This window comes from Pleurodeles waltl, chromosome 6, assembly GCF_031143425.1.
Source record: "Pleurodeles waltl isolate 20211129_DDA chromosome 6, aPleWal1.hap1.20221129, whole genome shotgun sequence".
Taxonomy (NCBI): Eukaryota; Metazoa; Chordata; class Amphibia; order Caudata; family Salamandridae; genus Pleurodeles; species Pleurodeles waltl.
In genome coordinates this window covers 1,714,761,156-1,714,779,945 of record NC_090445.1, presented here as the reverse complement: position 1 = coordinate 1,714,779,945, position 18,790 = coordinate 1,714,761,156, and the positions used below count along the sequence as shown (strand labels likewise).

General features: G+C 50.7%; 1 protein-coding gene across 1 annotated transcript in view; it reads right to left on the bottom strand.

Annotated features, from left to right (window-relative positions):
* Positions 1-16,077: 16,077 nt before the first annotated feature.
* PSMB8 (proteasome 20S subunit beta 8) overlaps positions 16,078-18,790 on the bottom strand; it is a 70,348-nt gene continuing 67,635 nt past the window's right edge. The window contains exons 5-6 of the mRNA XM_069241927.1: positions 18,246-18,450; positions 16,078-16,347 (exon numbers count right to left, since the gene is read on the bottom strand). Of these exons, the coding sequence (XP_069098028.1) occupies positions 16,259-16,347; positions 18,246-18,450 (294 nt within the window). The 3' untranslated portion in view covers positions 16,078-16,258. The remainder of the gene's footprint in view (positions 16,348-18,245; positions 18,451-18,790) is intronic.

Sequence of the window (18,790 nt, the reverse complement as noted above, 5' to 3'; positions counted from 1 at the left end):
GGTTGCAGTAGTCGTCTTTGCTACTTTGTTGCGGTTTTGCAGGCGTCCTGAGCAGTCAGCGGTCGATCCTTTGGCAGAAGGTGAAGAGAGAGATGCAGAGGAACTCTGATGAGCTCTTGCATTCGTTATCTAAAGAATTCCCCAAAGCAGAGACCCTAAGTAGCCAGAAAAAGAGGTTTGGCTACCTAGGAAGGAGGATAGGCTAGCAACACAGGTAAGAGCCTATCAGGAGGAGTCTCTGACGTCACCTGCTGGCACTGGCCACTCAGAGCAGTCCATTGTGCCAGCAGCACCTCTGTTTCCAAGATGGCAGAGGTCTGGAGCACACTGGAGGAGCTCTGGGCACCTCCCCTGGGAGGTGCAGGTCAGGGGAGTGGTCACTCCCCTTTCCTTTGTCCAGTTTCGCGCCAGAGCAGGGCTGGGGGATCCCTGAACCGGTGTAGACTGGCTTATGCTGAGATGGGCACCATCTGTGCCCATCAAAGCATTTCCAGAGGCTGGGGGAGGCTACTCCTCCCCAGCCCTAACACCTTTTTCCAAAGGGAGAGGGTGTAACACCCTCTCTCTGAGGAAGTCCTTTGTTCTGCCTTCCTGGGCCAAGTCTGGCTGGATCCCAGGAGGGCAGAAACCTGTCTGAGGGGTTGGCAGCAGCAGCAGTGAAACCCCGGGAAAGGTAGTTTGGCAGTACCCGGGTCTGTGCTAGAGACTCGGGGGATCATGGAATTGTCTCCCCAATGCCACGATGGCATTGGGGTGGCAATTCCATGATCTTAGACATGTTACATGGTCCCCCGGGTCTCTAGCACAGAACCCGGGTACTGTCAAACTGCTTTTCTGGGGTCTGAAGGCAGCAGTCCCAACCCTCCTGGGACCTGGAGGCTAAAGGTAAGTGTGTGTGTGTGTGTATGTATGTGTGTTATGTTTGACATTGAATGTTTGGTGCGCGCGCGCATGTTTGAGTGTTATGAGTGTTGTTAATGGATGTGCGTGAGTGCGTGTCTGTGTGTGAAATAATGAGCCTGTGTGGTGTGTGTGTTTGTTTGTGTGTGTGCCCGACCGCCCCCCTCCCACTGCCGCCGAGCTAGCCACTGTAGCTGTGGGGACAAGTAAAATAGTTCGGACTCGAGGGCCCAAGGCCTGCTTCATCCACGGGAGCCTCAGGGGGGCAGCGATACTCCATACCTGCCCCCGTTCCAAATGACTTCCCTCGGCAGTGTCCACCGCCCGGGACCAGGTGCGCAGGATCCTCACAGGTAAATTCATGAATTCATACAGTAGGCGCAGGACATCTTGGACAGTGCAGTCCTCGCCATTATGGATAGTTCAATGAGCCTCAAAAGTCGATACTGCCATTTAGTGCCCCCAGTGTGCCCCCCCATATTTCCCTGCCAGGCATCCTCAACTTCATGGCATACGTTCATGCCCAGATATACAAATATTCAATTCAATCAGTCCAACATGTCCAAATCATGCTAGAGAACCAAATATGTTGGGCGATAAACAGAGAGGGCCCTTGTGTCCTGTCACCAGTATCCCATGCTGAGCAGATATGTGCTGTGGCTCAACCTTCAGCCAGCCTCGCCTAGATGTGTGCTGTGGCTCAACCTTCAGCCAGCCTCGCCTAGATGTGTGCTGTGGCTCAACCTTCAGCCAGCCTCGCCTAGATGTGTGCTGTGGCTCAACCTTCAGCACAGCCTCGCCTAGATGTGAGCTGTGGCTCAACCTTCAGCCAGCCTCGCCTAGATGTGTGCTGTGGCTCAACCTTCAGCCAGCCTTGCCTAGATGTGTGCTGTGGCTCAACCTTCAGCACAGCCTCACCTAGATGTGTGCTGTGGCTCAACATTAAGCATAGCCTCGCCTAGATGTGTGCTGTGGCTCAACTTCTGCGCAGCCTCGCCTAGATGTGTGCTGTGGCTCAACTTTCAGTGCAGCCTGGCCTAGATGTGTGCTGTGTCTCAACCTTCAGCCAGCCTCGCCTAGATGTCTGCTGTGGCTCAACTTTCAGCGCAGCTTGCCTACATGTGTGCTGTGGCTCAACCTTCAGCGCAGCCTGGCCTAGATGTGTGCTGTGACTCAACCTTCAGCACAGCCTGCCTAGATGTGTGCTGTGGCTCAACCTTCAGCGCAGCCTGGCCTAGATGTGTGCTGTGGCTCAACCTTCAGCTCAGTCTGCCTAGATGTGTGCTGTGGCTCAACCTTCAGGCAGCCTCACCTAGATGTGTGCTGTGGCTTCAGCGCAGCCTCACCTAGATGTGTGCTGTAGCTCAACCTTCCGCACAGCGTCACCTAGATGTGTGCTGTGGCTCAACCTTCAGCGCAGCCTCACCTAGATGTGTGCTGAGGCTCAACTTCAGCGCAGCCTCGCCTAGATGTGTGCTGTGGCTCAACCTTCAGCACAGCCTGGCCTAGATGTGTGCTATAGCTCAACCTTCAGCGCAGCCTGGCCTAGATGTGTGCTGTGGCTCAACCTTCAGCGCAGCCTCGCCTAGATGTGTGCTGTGGCTCAACCTTCAGCCAGCCTCGCCTAGATGTGTGCTGTGGTTTCAGCGCAGCCTCTCCTAGATGTGGTCTGTAGCTCAACCTTCAGCACAGCCTCACCTAGATGTGTGCTGTGTCTCAACCTTCAGTGCAGCCTGGCCTAGATGTGTGCTGTGGCTCAACCTTCAGCCAGCCTCGCCTAGATGTGTGCTGTGGCTTCAGCGCAGTCTCACCTAGATGTGTGCTGTGGCTCAACCTTCAGCCAGCCTCGCCTAGATGTGTGCTGTGGCTTCAGCGCAGCCTTGTCTAGATGTGTGCTGTGGCTCAACCTTCAGCATAGCCTCACCTAGATGTGTGCTGTGGCTCAACCTTCAGCGCAGCCTGGCCTAGATGTGTGCTGTGGCTCAACCTTCAGCCAGCCTCGCCTAGATGTGTGCTGTGGCTTCAGCGCAGTCTCACCTAGATGTGTGCTGTGGCTCAACCTTCAGCCAGCCTCGCCTAGATGTGTGCTGTGGCTCAACCTTCAGCCAGCCTCGCCTAGATGTGTGCTGTGGCTCAACCTTCAGCACAGCCTCGCCTAGATGTGAGCTGTGGCTCAACCTTCAGCCAGCCTCGCCTAGATGTGTGCTGTGGCTCAACCTTCAGCCAGCCTTGCCTAGATGTGTGCTGTGGCTCAACCTTCAGCACAGCCTCACCTAGATGTGTGCTGTGGCTCAACATTAAGCATAGCCTCGCCTAGATGTGTGCTGTGGCTCAACTTCTGCGCAGCCTCGCCTAGATGTGTGCTGTGGCTCAACTTTCAGTGCAGCCTGGCCTAGATGTGTGCTGTGTCTCAACCTTCAGCCAGCCTCGCCTAGATGTCTGCTGTGGCTCAACTTTCAGCGCAGCTTGCCTACATGTGTGCTGTGGCTCAACCTTCAGCGCAGCCTGGCCTAGATGTGTGCTGTGACTCAACCTTCAGCACAGCCTGCCTAGATGTGTGCTGTGGCTCAACCTTCAGCGCAGCCTGGCCTAGATGTGTGCTGTGGCTCAACCTTCAGCTCAGTCTGCCTAGATGTGTGCTGTGGCTCAACCTTCAGGCAGCCTCACCTAGATGTGTGCTGTGGCTTCAGCGCAGCCTCACCTAGATGTGTGCTGTAGCTCAACCTTCCGCACAGCGTCACCTAGATGTGTGCTGTGGCTCAACCTTCAGCGCAGCCTCACCTAGATGTGTGCTGAGGCTCAACTTCAGCGCAGCCTCGCCTAGATGTGTGCTGTGGCTCAACCTTCAGCACAGCCTGGCCTAGATGTGTGCTATAGCTCAACCTTCAGCGCAGCCTGGCCTAGATGTGTGCTGTGGCTCAACCTTCAGCGCAGCCTCGCCTAGATGTGTGCTGTGGCTCAACCTTCAGCCAGCCTCGCCTAGATGTGTGCTGTGGTTTCAGCGCAGCCTCTCCTAGATGTGGTCTGTAGCTCAACCTTCAGCACAGCCTCACCTAGATGTGTGCTGTGTCTCAACCTTCAGTGCAGCCTGGCCTAGATGTGTGCTGTGGCTCAACCTTCAGCCAGCCTCGCCTAGATGTGTGCTGTGGCTTCAGCGCAGTCTCACCTAGATGTGTGCTGTGGCTCAACCTTCAGCCAGCCTCGCCTAGATGTGTGCTGTGGCTTCAGCGCAGCCTTGTCTAGATGTGTGCTGTGGCTCAACCTTCAGCATAGCCTCACCTAGATGTGTGCTGTGGCTCAACCTTCAGCGCAGCCTGGCCTAGATGTGTGCTGTGGCTCAACCTTCAGCCAGCCTCGCCTAGATGTGTGCTGTGGCTTCAGCGCAGTCTCACCTAGATGTGTGCTGTGGCTCAACCTTCAGCACAGCCTCACCTAGATGTGTGCTGTGGCTCAACATTAAGCATAGCCTCGCCTAGATGTGTGCTGTGGCTCAACTTCTGCGCAGCCTCGCCTAGATGTGTGCTGTGGCTCAACCTTCAGTGCAGCCTGGCCTAGATGTGTGCTGTGTCTCAACCTTCAGCCAGCCTCGCCTAGATGTGTGCTGTGGCTCAACCTTCAGCGCAGCCTGCCTAGATGTGTGCTGTGGCTCAACCTTCAGCGCAGCCTGGCCTAGATGTGTGCTGTGACTCAACCTTCAGCACAGCCTGCCTAGATGTGTGCTGTGGCTCAACCTTCAGCGCAGCCTGGCCTAGATGTGTGCTGTGGCTCAACCTTCAGCTCAGTCTGGCCTAGATGTGTGCTGTGGCTCAACCTTCAGGCAGCCTCACCTAGATGTGTGCTGTGGCTTCAGCGCAGCCTCACCTAGATGTGTGCTGTAGCTCAACCTTCAGCACAGCATCACCTAGATGTGTGCTGTGGCTCAACCTTCAGCGCAGCCTCACCTAGATGTGTGCTGAGGCTCAATTTCAGCGCAGCCTCGCCTAGATGTGTGCTGTGGCTCAACCTTCAGCACAGCCTGGCCTAGATGTGTGCTGTGGCTCAACCTTCAGCGCAGCCTGGCCTAGATGTGTGCTGTGGCTCAACCTTCAGCGCAGCCTCGCCTAGATGTGTGCTGTGGCTCAACCTTCAGCCAGCCTCGCCTAGATGTGTGCTGTGGTTTCAGCGCAGCCTCGCCTAGATGTGGTATGTAGCTCAACCTTCAGCACAGCCTCACCTAGATGTGTGCTGTGGCTCAACCTTCAGTGCAGCCTGGCCTAGATGTGTGCTGTGGCTCAACCTTCAGCCAGCCTCGCCTAGATGTGTGCTGTGGCTTCAGCGCAGTCTCACCTAGATGTGTGCTGTGGCTCAACCTTCAGCCAGCCTGGCCTAGATGTGTGCTGTGGCTCAACCTTCAGTGCAGCCTGGCCTAGATGTGTGCTGTGGCTCAACCTTCAGCCAGCCTCTCCTAGATGTGTGCTGTGGCTTCAGCGCAGCCTCGTCTAGATGTGTGCTGTGGCTCAACCTTCAGCATAGCCTCACCTAGATGTGTGCTGTGGCTCAACCTTCAGCGCAGCCTGGCCTAGATGTGTGCTGTGGCTCAACCTTCAGCCAGCCTCGCCTAGATGTGTGCTGTGGCTTCAGCGCAGTCTCACTTAGATGTGTGCTGTGGCTCAACCTTCAGCACAGCCTCACCTAGATGTGTGCTGTGACTCAACCTTCAGCACAGCCTCGCCTAGATGTGTGCTGTGGCTCAACTTCAGCGCAGCCTGGCCTAGATGTGTGCTGTGGCTCAACCTTCAGTGCAGCCTGGCCTAGATGTGTGCTGTGGCTCAACCTTCAGCCAGCCTCTCCTAGATGTGTGCTGTGGCTCAAATTTCAGCGCAGTCTGGCCTAGATGTGTGCTGTGGCTCAACCTTCAGGCAGACTCACCTAAATGTGTGCTGTGGCTTCAGCGCAACCTCACCTAGATGTGTGCTGTGGCTCAACATTCAGCACAGCCTCACCTAGATGTGTGCTGTGGCTCAACCTTCAGCGCAGCCTCACCTAGATGTGTGCTGTGGTTCAACTTCAGCGCAGCCTCGCCTAGATGTGTGCTGTGGCTCAACCTTCAGCACAGCCTCACCTAGATGTGTGCTGTGGCTCAACCTTCAGCGCAGCCTGGCCTAGATGTGTGCTGTGGCTCAACCATCAGCGCAGCCTGGCCTAGATGTGTGCTGTGGCTCAACCTTCAGCGCAGCCTTGCCTAGATGTGTGCTGTGGCTCAACCTTCAGCCAACCTCGCCTAGATGTGTGCTGTGGCTTCAGCGCAGCCTCACCTAGATGTGGTCTGTGGCTCAACCTTCAGCACAGCCTCACCTAGATGTGTGGTGTGGCTCAACCTTCAGCACAGCCTCACCTAGATGTGTGCTGTGGCTCAACCTTCAGCCATCCTCGCCTAGATGTGTGCTGTGGCTCAACCTTCAGCACAGCCTGGCCTAGATGTGTGCTGTGGCTCAACCTTCAGCGCAGCCTGGCCTAGATGTGTGCTGTGGCTCTACCTTCTGCGCAGCCACACCTAGATGTGTGCTGTGGCTGAACCTCCAGCACAGCCTGGCCTAGATGTGTGCTGTGGCTGAACCGTCAGCGCAGCCTCGCCTAGATGTGTGCAGGGGCTCAACCTTCAGAGCAGCCTGGCCTAGATGTGTGCTGTGGCTGAACCGTCAGCGCAGCCTACCCTTGATGTGTGCTGTGGCTCAATCTTCAGTGCAGCCTCGCCTAGATGTGTGCTGTGGCTCAACCTTCAGCACAGCCTCATCTAGATGTGTGCTGTGGCTCAACCTTCAGCACAGCCTCGCCTAGATGTTTGCTGTGGCTCAACCTTCAGCCAGCCTCGTCTAGATGTGTGCTGTGGCTCAACCGTCAGCGCAGCCTGGCCTAGATGTGTGCTGTGGCTCACCCTTCAGCACAGCCTGGCGTAGATGTGTGCTGTTGCTCAAACTTCAGTGCAGCCTCGCCTACATGTGTGCTGTGGCTCAACCTTCAGTGCAGCCTGGCCAAGATGTGTGCTGTGGCTCAACCTTCAGCGCAGTCTCGCCTAGATGTGTGCTGTGGCTCAACCTTCAGCGCAGCCTCGCCTAGATGTGTGCTGTGGCTCAACCGTCAGCGTAGCCTCGTCTAGATGTATGCTGTGGGTCACCGTTCGGTGCAGGCTCGCCTAGATGTGTGCTGTGGCTCAGCCTTCAGCGCAGCCTCACCTAGATGTGTGCTGTGGCTGGACCGTCAGCGCAGCCTCGCCTAGATGTGTGCTGTGGCTTAACCTTCAACACAGCCTCGCCTAGATGTGTGCTGTTGCTCAGCCTTCAGCGCAGACTCGCCTAGATGTGTGCTGTGGCTCAACCTTCAGCACAGCCTCGCCTAGATGTGTGAAGGGCCTCGCCTAGATGTGTGCTGTGGCTCAACCTTCAGCGCAGCCTTGCCTAGATGTGTGCTGTGGCTCAGCCTTCAGCACAGCCTTGCCTAGATGTGTGCTGTGACTGAACCGTCAGCGCAGCCTCGACTAGATGTGTGCTGTGGCTGAACCATCAGCGCAGCCTCACCTAGATGTGTGCTGTGGGTCAACCTTCAGCGCAGCCTCACCTAGATGTGTGCTGTGGCTCAACCTTCAGCGTAGCCTCTCCTAGATGTGTGCTGTGGCTGAACCTTCAGCGCAGCCTCGCCTAGATGTGTGCTTTGGCTCAATCTTCAGCGCAGCATCGCCTAGATGTGTGCTGTGGCTGAACCTCCAGCACAGCCTGGCCTAGATGTGTGCTGTGGCTCAACCTTCAGCACAGCCTCGCCCATATGTGTGCTGTGGCTCAACCTTCAGCACAGCCTCACCTATATGTGTGCTGTTGCTCAACCTTCAGCGCAGCCTCGCCTAATTAGCTTTCTAATTTTTCCAGGCTAAGAAATGAAACTGAAGGGGGTCTTGAGGTGGTATAGGGTTTTGGGTGTATGGTTTAAGGGTTAATGTTTTGGGGCATGGGGGTTCTGGCTATAGGGTTACAGGTCCAGGATACAGGGGAAAGGGCTTAAGGGTATGTAATTACAGGTTGGAGTTAACGGTTTGGGATAAAGGATTAAGGTTTTGGGGTATGGGTAAAGAAAATACTGTTAAGCAGTGCTTAATTTGTAAATAAAAACATGTTGGTGCCCAAAGCTCTCGTTTGAAACACGCGGCTGCTGCAATTAAATGTGTGAGCGCAGAACACTGAGGCAGCGTAATCCTGAAGCCATCTTGGGCCTCATTAATCCATTTACAGCCACTCCCTGCTCTTTCAGTTTATTTTTACAGCTTTCTGCTTTCTCACTTTGTGACGCTTTTTTGTTTTTCTCCTCCTCGTCTTTCCCATCTGAGGCGTTTGCTCACAGTAAATACATGAGTCAGAAAAATAAGTTCAGGCCCTAAAAAATAAGTGCAGGTGCCCACACTGGAAAGCACTGGCTCAAATTAAGCACTACTGTTAAGGGTTTAGGGTACTGGGTTAAGGTTTTGGCTGCATGAGTGTATAGTGCTAAGTACATATGCTTAAGGTTTAAAGATCAATGATATAGAATTAAGGGTTAGCTGCAGAGTTAAGATTCATAAGTTTAGAGGTAAGGGATATACAGGATAAGATTTTTGGGTTAGGAGTTTAAGGAAATACTGTATAGAGTTAAAGTCACAGGGTTAAAGGTACAGAATTAAGGGGCATATTTACAACAGAGTGGTACAGCGCAGCGCTGCGTCACTTCAGAAATGCAGTGATGCCCTGTATTTACAAAAATACAGCGCACCCCTGTGTTTCCCCTAGTGCTGCAGCTACATTTAGTGGCCTAGCGGCAATGTAGGCAACTTTGCCCTATAGTGCAAGTGTAGGAAGTTGGCTCTGTATGCACTATTTCAAAGTAAGAAATACCATGCACAGAGTCCAAGGGTTCCCCTTAGAGGTAAGATAGTGGCAAAAAGAGATAATTCTAATGCTCTATTTTGTGGTAGTGTGGTCGAGCAGTACGCTTATCAGAGGGTAGTGTTAAGCATTTGTTGTACATACACACAGGCGATAAATGAGGAACACACACTCAAAGACAATTCCAGGCTAATAGGTTTTTAAATGAAAAATATATTTTCTTAGTTTATTTTAAGAACCACAGGTTCAAGATTTACAAACAATACTTTAAATGAAAGGTATTTCACTTAGGAACTTTAGGAACTTTGAATTAGCAAATAGCATACACAGTTTTCACACAACTGGCAATAAGCTATTTTAAAACTAGACACAGTGCAATTTTCAACAGTTCCTGGGGGAGGTAAGTGTTTGTTAGTTTTGCAGGTAAGTAAACCACCTACAGGGTTCAAAGTTGGGTTCAAGGTAGCCCACCGTTGGGGGTTCAGATCAACCCCAAAGTTACCACACCAGCAGCTCAGGGCCGGTCAGGTGCAGAGGTCAAAGTGGTGCCCAAAACGCATAGGCTTCAATGGAGAAGGGGGTGCCCCGGTTCCAGTCTGCCAGCAGGTAAGTACCCGCGTCTTCGGAGGGCAGACCAGGGGGGTTTTGTAGGGCACCGGGGGGACACCAGTCAGCACAAAAAGTACACCCTCAGCGGCACGGGGGCGGCCGGGTGCAGTGGGCAAACAGGCGTCAGGTTTGCAATAGGTTTCAATGGGAGACCAAGGGGTCTCTTCAGCGATGCAGGCAGGCAAGGGGGGGGCTCCTCAGGGTAGCCACCACCTGGGCAAGGGAGAGGGCCACCTGGGGGTCGCTCCTGCACTGGAGGTCAGATCCTTCAGGTCCTGGGGGCTGCGGGTGCAGTGTCTTTACCAGGCGTCGGGTCTTTGAAGCAGGCAGTCGCGGTCAGGGGTGCCACAGGATTCCCTCTGCAGGCGTCGCTGTGGGGGCTCAGGGGTGTCAACTCTGGCTACTCACGGTCTTGCAGTCGCCGGGTAGTCCTCCCTGTAGTGTTTGTTCTCCACAAGTATAGCCGGGGGCGTCGGGTGCAGAGTGCAAAGTCTCACGCTTCCGGCGGGAAACGTGTGTTGTTTCAAAGTTGCTTCTTTGTTGCAAAGTTGCAGTCTTTGTGGAACAGAGCCGCTGTCCTCGGGAGTTCTTGGTCCTTCTAGATGCAGGGTAGTCCTCTGAGGCTTCAGAGGTCGCTGGACCCTATGGAACGCGTCGCTGGAGCAGTGTCTTTAGAAGTGGGGAGACAGGCCGGTAGAGCTGGGGCCAAAGCAGTTGGTGTCTCCGTATTCTCTGCAGGTTTTCAGCTCAGCAGTCCTTCTTCATCTTAGGTTGCAGGAATCTATCTTGCTGTGTTCTGGGAGCCCCTAAATACTCAATTTAGGGGTGTGTTTAGGTCTGGGGGGTTAGTAGCCAATGGCTACTAGCCCTGAGGGAGGCTACACCCTCTTTGTGCCTCCTCCCTGAGGAGAGGGGGGCACATTCCTATCCCTATTGGGGGAATCCTCCATCTGGAAGATGGAGGATTTCTAAAAGTCAGAGGCACCTCAGCTCAGGACACCATAGGGGCTGTCCTGACTGGCCAGTGACTCCTCCTTGTTTTTCTCGTTATCTCCTCCGGCCTTGCCGCCAAAAGTGGGGCTGTGTCCGGAGGGGGCTGGCAACTCCACTAGCTGGAGTGCCCTGGGGTGCTGTAACAAAGGGGGTGAGCCTTTGAGGCTCACCGCCAGGTGTTACAGTTCCTGCAGGGGGAGGTGAGAAGCACCTCCACCCAGTACAGCCACAGAGTGACAAAGGCACTCTCCCCATGTGGCCAGCAACATGTCTGGTGTGTGGCAGGCTGCTAAAACTAGTCAGCCTACACTCGTAGTAGGTATGGTTTCAGGGGGCATCTCTAAGATGCCCTCTGGGGTGTATTTTACAATAAAATGTACACTGGCATCAGTGTGCATTTATTGTGCTGAGAAGTTTGATACCAAACTTCACAGTTTTCAGTGTAGCCATTATGGTGCTGTGGAGTTTGTGTATGACAGACTCCCAGACCATATACTTTTATGGCTACCCTGCACTTACAATGTCTAAGGTTTTGCATAGACACTGTAGGGGCATAGTGCTCATGCACTTATGCCCTCACCTATGGTATAGTGCACCCTGCCTTAGGGATGTAAGGCATGCTAGAGGGGTGACTTGCCTATGCCACAGGCAGTGTGAGGTTGGCATGGCACTCTGAGGGGAGTGCCATGTCGACTTAGTCTTTTTATCCCCACTAGCACACACAAGCTGGCAAGCAGTGTGTCTGTGCTGAGTGAGGGGTCCCCAGGGTGGCATAAGATAAGCTGCAGCCCTTAGAGACCTTCCCTGGCATCAGGGCCCTTGGTACCAGGGGTACCAGTTACAAGGGACTTACCTGGATGCCAGGGTGTGCCAATTGTGGAAACAAAGGTACAGGTTAGGGAAATAACACTAGTGCTGGGGCCTGGTTAGCAGGCCTCAGCACACTTTCAAATCATAACTTGGCATCAGCAAAGGCAAAAGGTCAGGGGGTAACCATGCCAAGGAGGCATTTCCTTACACCAAGGGTGCCTGCGTCACAGTGAATGATTGCTTCTGTGCAAGGTGTCCCTTCCAGCATATAAACATTCAATAATGGCGATTTGGCACTTCTATGTGTGCTGCAGAATGCAACACACACAGAAGTAGCAAATCGTCATTATTTAATGATTGGGACATCTTCCTGCACATAGGCAATCGTTAATGGCATGTTGCTTCTCCTTCATTCTGCCGCACACATAGAAAAAGCAAAAACGAGGAGAAATAAAAGTATTCCTCCTCGTTGGGCCATGCTGACACCACCCCTGCGGTGGCGTTAGTTTTTGGCGCTGCCACAGATTTACGATTCCTTGTAAATCTGGGTCAGCATCAAAAGCAATGGGTGTTGCGTGGAACGCCCACAGCTACACCCATTGGACGCCCCTCTGATGCAGAAACCTGCCTCGGGGCGTATTTACTAGGTAGCGTAACGCCACAAAAACTGGCTTAACGCCGCCTTGTAAATACGGCTCAGTGCACCGCGCCTCTGGAGCGTCATAACAAGTGGCGCTCCGGTGGGGCTGGGGGGCTTGTAAATGAGCCCCTAGGGGTTTCGGCTACTAGGTTAATATTTTAGGGGAGGCGTTAAGGAATAGGGCTAAAAGGCTCAGTGCTTAAGCGGTAAAAGATACACGGTTAACCACAATGCACACTTGTTCTGTGTTCCCTCCCAAAATGTGTGTAACTTGAGATGTGTTGATGAGTATTAAAGAGAATTTTATTTTACCTACATGAGAAAAACATTTGGAGTGTTGCTCTTCACAGTAACGCTGCAATTCATTGTTTCACTGAAAGAAACTTCAGCTTTGAAGGGATGCAATTAGAAGTGTTAAAAATAAGCATATGCTATTTCTCAGTAAAAAAATAAAGTGACAAGGTACAACTTGCTAATACTAATCTTCAGGACATATCAGTCAGCCATGCGGCAGAGTTAAAAAATTGTGGGACCCTTCCAATCAGATACAGCGTGGCTACTGCATGATCAGTGCATGGCAACGCCATGGTCAGCAGGACCGCTCACCCAGCTGCAGATGTTCACTGGGAGTCAGTCCCTTTGAAGGAAACACTCAGGCACGGACGCCCTCACCCACTGCAAACCAGTGCTGTACAGCTGGGGAAGTGAATGAAATATCGGTCCAAGATGCCACATGCAAAGAGAGGCTGAAACAGGCTCACTCGTGCATTCTGTCAAATGGACTCGGAGACTCCAAAGTTCTCCCGATAGCCCTCACTACCTTCTTGGTGACTTCAGTCACACAGCTAACACACTCCAAAGTCCATCCGACAGCCCTCACTACCTTCTTGGTGACTTCTGTCACACAGCTAACACTCCAAAGTCCATCCGACAACCCTCACTACCTTATTGGTGACTTCAGTCACTCAGCTAACACACCCCAAAGTCCATCCGACAACCCTCATACCTTCTTGGTGACTTCAATCACACAGCTAACACACCCCAAAGTCCATCCGACAACCCTCATACCTTCTTGGTGACTTCTGTCACACAGCTAACACACTCCAAAGTCCATCCGACAACCCTCACTACCAGCTTGGTGACTTCAGTCACACAGCTAACACACTCCAAAGTCCAACCGACAACCCTCAAACCTTCTTGGTGACTTCAGTCACACAGCTAACACACTCCAAAGTCCATCCGACAACCCTCATATCTTCTTGGTGACTTCAGTCACACAGCTAACACACTCCAAAGTCCAACCGACAACCCTCAAACCTTCTTGGTGACTTCAGTCACACAGCTAACACACTCCAAAGTCCATCCGACAACCCTCATATCTTCTTGGTGACTTCAGTCACACAGCTAACACACTCCAAAGTCCATCCGACAGCCGTCCCTTCCTTCTTGGTGACTTCAGTCACACAGCTAACACTCTTGGGTGACTTCAGTCACACAGCGAACACACTCCAAAGTCCACATTTTTGACTTTGTTTTCTCAACATCACCAACTATCCAATGCAAACCATCCATGCACCCTGAACCCGTACAACCACTTAGCGGGCTCTATATCCCTGCTAAGTGTCCTACTGACAAACTAAGGCAAACCCAAAAGTGAAGACCAAAACCTTCATATTCTTCAAAGAGTTTTCTAGTAACAACCTAATGATTGAACTCATCATTTGCTCTATCAGCTGCCAATCTGACACCAACACCCTTTTAAATGACTTTAAACAACAATTTTTTGGGAAACCATGTGAACATCCATGCTCCAACTGAAACACGCAAGTGCGAGCCAAATGTTGACGCCAAACCCTTTGCTGATAATAAACACTACATCCACTGGGAGGAAACAAAATGTAAGAGAAACAGAAATGCTGACCTCATGATAGTTAAGTCTCTCCAAGCATCACACAGACAGATAATCACATCAGCCAAAGCAACGCACTACACCATCAACATCAACGAAGCCACCAACAGAAGCAGAAGGCTTTTCAAGACAATTAAGCATTGTATCAACCCAATATAGTCAAGTGCAATACCATCAATCTCTTCTTTAGTGTTGAAATACAGTTCTGACAGCACATTGACCAGAGATGGCCGGCAGTATTAGGAGGGGGGGGGCGGGAAGCAAACTCACACTCATTCAAACATACACGCACACACCAAACATTCATTTAAAAACACACACTTACCTTCAGCTCAGAGGTCCCAGGAGGGTTGGTACCTTAGGTCAGCCAGTGAGGGAAGGCAGCAGTCCCAACTTCGTCAGTGATACTGCTGAACCCTCCCCATTCTGTCACGAGGTGTCACTGATTGACACTGGCCCAGGGCGCTTCAGGGCTTAAACCTGAAGAGCCCAGGTCGGAGTCAATGGGTGATGCTTTTATCGTCACCCAAGGGAGGGCCTCGAGGCACCTTTGCTGAGCCGAGGAGGTCACGCCCATAGGAGCTGTGACCTCCTCAGCCAAGGAAAGTTCAGCTCAGGCAGCCCGGAGTCTGTGCAAATCATGCATGTCTCACTCCAGGCTGCCGAGCTGAACATGAAGAGTGTCTGTCAGACTGACCTTTGCTCAGCCTCACAGGCACTCTTCATGAGCGACAAAAGGTGGTGGGGCGTGGCCCCTCCGCCCTAAAGGACGGGCCGTGCCTGACATTGACAAAACACAGCCAGCTTCTCCTCTTGCACCCAACCCTTCTCACAGAATCCTGCAATGGTCATTCTTCAAAGCCCCATCTCTTGCTGATCGCGTCAACATACTCAACTCCCTCAAACTTTTTGTGTAGTTGATGTCTTACGATTATCCTTCATCAAAGCTCTCTCTGGGGAGGCTCCACAACCGTACTCACCATGGCCAGCACCACGCTACATCAAATAATTTCCCAGAAGATCTCAATGGAGGCCAAATCCTCTACTCCTAAAGAAGTCTACACTAGACCATGATGAGCTTGCCAACAACTGGCCATCACGTCAACTACCCTTCATAGACAATATCATAGAAACAGCAATATACACTCATTTCCAAGATCACATCAGTGCAAATTCTCCCCTGCACGACTAACAATCTGGCTTTAAATAAGGTTTGCAGACATTTCACTGTGGGACAAACCAACACGCTCTTGGTGCTGGTGTTTCCACTGCGGTGATTGCTTTATTTTTTAAAAAATTGTCTGCATTGTATGAAGGTAGCCCAGAATTTCTAGCTGACAAGTTCAGATAGTACTCCCGACTCGTAAGATAAGATCCAGCCCTGGTATTCCAAAGACCATATCAGTCTGGCTAGACGATAAAGCCTTTTCTGTTGCTCTAGCAAAGGCTTCCTCTTAATCTTCAGGTGAACCAAGTCATCAAAAATTCAGAAAGCTTTTCAAAACTAATCTGTTTACTTTTTGCAGGTAAATACTTTTACAATCAGTCAATACAGCAAAGTATGACTGAAGAAAGAAATCATTAGGCAATAATGTAGAGCGCCAGGATTAAGATGACAGCGCACTTTATAAATGCCTTTTTATAGATAAATTTAAAAAATACTAATTAATGTCAATCATACCCACCACTGTTAGAGCATCTACCACTGTCATGAGTCACTGCCTATGCCATGATCATCTGCCAATGCTATGAATACTCAACAAATCCCTCTAGTACCAATCACCACTCTAAGAACAAATAATGAGTCTTAACCGACGTGGTTCTTCCTTAGAAAGGCAGTGGGAACCCACTTATACCTTGATGACCTTTAAAGACAAGGGTACTCTCGAGAGCATGACCTTCAATGTCCTAAGTATCCATCGATACCCACCAATGCCAGGATGACCCAACAGTGCTAAGAATAGGCAGCAGTACCCACGCTCCAATGAATGCCAAGGGTGCCCACCAAAGGAAGGGTTCACATTATCACCTGATGATCCCACAGTGTTACATCATCTTCCAGTGATGACCAAACCTTGACCACATGGTAAAAGCCCATTTACAAGTCCTCCAGATACTGCTGAGAAGAAACTGATCAGGTCTTCCTGAGTGAGAAGAGGTGGTTAAGGAACTGTAGGGGGCTTTAGATAATACACCGGCTCTGCCAACGTTGGTATTCACTTGGGTTGTGCCAATGCTTCTCAATCAACTCCCAAGACTAAGCATTGTAGCGCACCGTAAAATTCATGCAAAACATTGCAAACAGATAGTCATCACCAGTGACAGATGGGGAGGTTTGAATAAACTTTATTGATATTTTGCAGTAAGTAAAACTAGGAAGCATTTCATTTGCTTTATGGATCAGCATTCGGAGAACGGAGGGAAAGGCGGCTGGACATATCCGATGGACATATCCCTCGTTCCCCTGGATCCGGGCTTTGAAGAGGGATGAAGCTGGCGACTCCTTCCCATCTATTGTTTCTCCGATTGGTAGTGGTGCATAAGTTCACTGACGTCTTCCCTGCAGACTTTAATCCAGCCGTCTTCCTTCATGTGGTACACTGCGAACGGAAAGACGCAAGAGAGGTTAAGCACGGTAACAGAGGAGCCTGTCAAGTCCAGGAGAGTGGGCTACGATCAGGGGGGACCTTGTACCCGGGTACAAAGGGAGTTCTCCAAGGTAGGAGCAGGCTCAGAGATCAGAGGGGGGCTTGCCCTGGATTACAGATGAACCCTCCTATGTCATCTTCCAGGACACGAGGAAAGAGTGGACTCTGCGATCACAGGGGCATTGAGTATACAGGATCTGTCAGACACCAAGAGGCAAAAGTGGGCTTTGTTACAAGAGACAGCTTAGATATCAGTAACAGAGGAGCCATCAGGAGATTATAGGGAACTTATCCAAGGGAAATGAGGAGCCATACAAGGACACACGGTGACAGCGCGTTCTAAGATCAGATGGGCCTTGTACACGTGTAATATAGGACCCCACTAGACCTTGGTGCCGAGACAGACATCTGAGCAGAGAAACTACCGGCGGCTGATTTTGATCTTGGCAGACTCGGTTACTGTGTCACAAACATGACAAATATCTTGTCCACCATATTACGATTCTATCATAACCAATAAGGTTCTCATATGAGGATGGAATAACCATCACGTTTGCGACAGAGTAATCCATCCGCCAAGATCGAAATCAGGCCCCATGTGTTCGATTTATGTGAGCTCTCCTCATCTACACCTCTTGGGAGAGCTGCGGTCTTCCATCAGAGGGAGATACGGCATGTCTTAGATGAGCCCTTTTCAGGACATGAAGGAGAGACTGGAGTCCGACCAGAAAGTGTTATCCTGTGTTGGAGATGAGCCCCTTCATAGGCCATGGCTAAGAAATTGGTGCATGTTATAAAAGAGACTTTCCAATAGATTCCAAGTAACTTGTGAGGCATGCTCATGTGATGGAGGGTGCCACCGTGTGTGGGTTAGAAAAGGGTTTGTAACCCTCACACTTCCCACTGACTGTATGACATAATATCAACAATAAAAATATTGTGGAAAAAAATATCAAGGACGAAAACAAATTACATTGACTCTACATACTGAAGGACTAAAATATCTACTATAAACATATCTTGGACAAAATATCACATTGATTAGAATATATAGTAAAAAATATTTACATTTATAATAACTTTAAAAAAATTGAGTAACTTTTTTTTGAAAAATACACTATTTTTACATTATATTTACAGTATGAATTTCATATATATTAATATTACATTCTATTGAACTTATTTTTTTAAGTAGTTATTTAAATACAATTTAAAACTATTTACAACCCTCTTTTATAAACTTTTAAATTTTTTATTTTTGTTATTCAATTATTTTGTAAATGTTTCATTGTGTTCATTTGTCAAGCCAAAACCCTTGTAAATTCCCCTTAACTATGAGCACATACCCCATACCTTAACCCTAAAAGAACTCTTAGCACCCGAATTACGACCCACTCTTGAACCCTAAAAAATCCCTTGCACCCTACTACTGCCCAGTTCTGAAATATAAATATTTACCTAACACCCCAAAATCACTACCATCTCTGAACCTTAACAGTCACTTACCATATTAACATCTTCACTGAATCCTAAAAATTACCTTAGCAATCAAAATTCAATATCTACATCGGAGACTTAAAAAATTCCTGACCCAAAAATAACCCTAAAAATCTTTTACCTCATATCACTACCTATCCCTACAGCCCAAAAAACCTTATTCCCCGCACAAATGATAAAAAATACTATAACCCGTGATGGTATGTCCTATGATATTCTAGTTCTCACAATATTTTGGCAACAGTATTAACGACCAACCATATTCTTGAGTCAATATTCTGGTCGAACACCCTCCCAGCACACAGGGACCCAAGGTCACACAGCGTCAGTGGCAGCCGTTCTATGTAACTCACTGTTAACGTAGCCGCCGGAGTAGGCGTCACGGTGCGTGGCATGGCAGATGGCTCGCTGGCCCAGGTCGTAAGCCTCCTCCACTGTAAGGTCATATCGGTAGCCGCTGTCCAGAACCCCGTAGGCGTAGCTATTCCCAGAGCCAGTGGAGAACAGCGGTCCAGCAAGACGCGTCCCATTGTCATCCACGTAGTAAAGCCCGGGGCCCTAGGAAGGAAGAGAGACACGTGTCAGTGCCAGGATAGAACCTGATCGTGGGGGGCCCAGGTCCCTAAGAAGGAAGAGAGACACGTGTCAGTGCCAGGATACAACCTGATCGTGGGGGCCCAGGCCCCTAAGAAGGAAGAAAGAGGCGTGTCAGTGCCAGGTTAGAACCTGATCGTGGGGGCCCAGGGCCTAGGAAGGAAGAGAGACGTGTCTGTACCAGGATAGAACCTGAGCGTGGGGCCTGGGGCCCTAAGAAGGAAGAGAGACGCGTGTCAGTGTCAGGATAGAAGCTGAGCATGGGGGCCTGGGGCACTAGGAAGGAAGAGAGACGTGTGTCAGT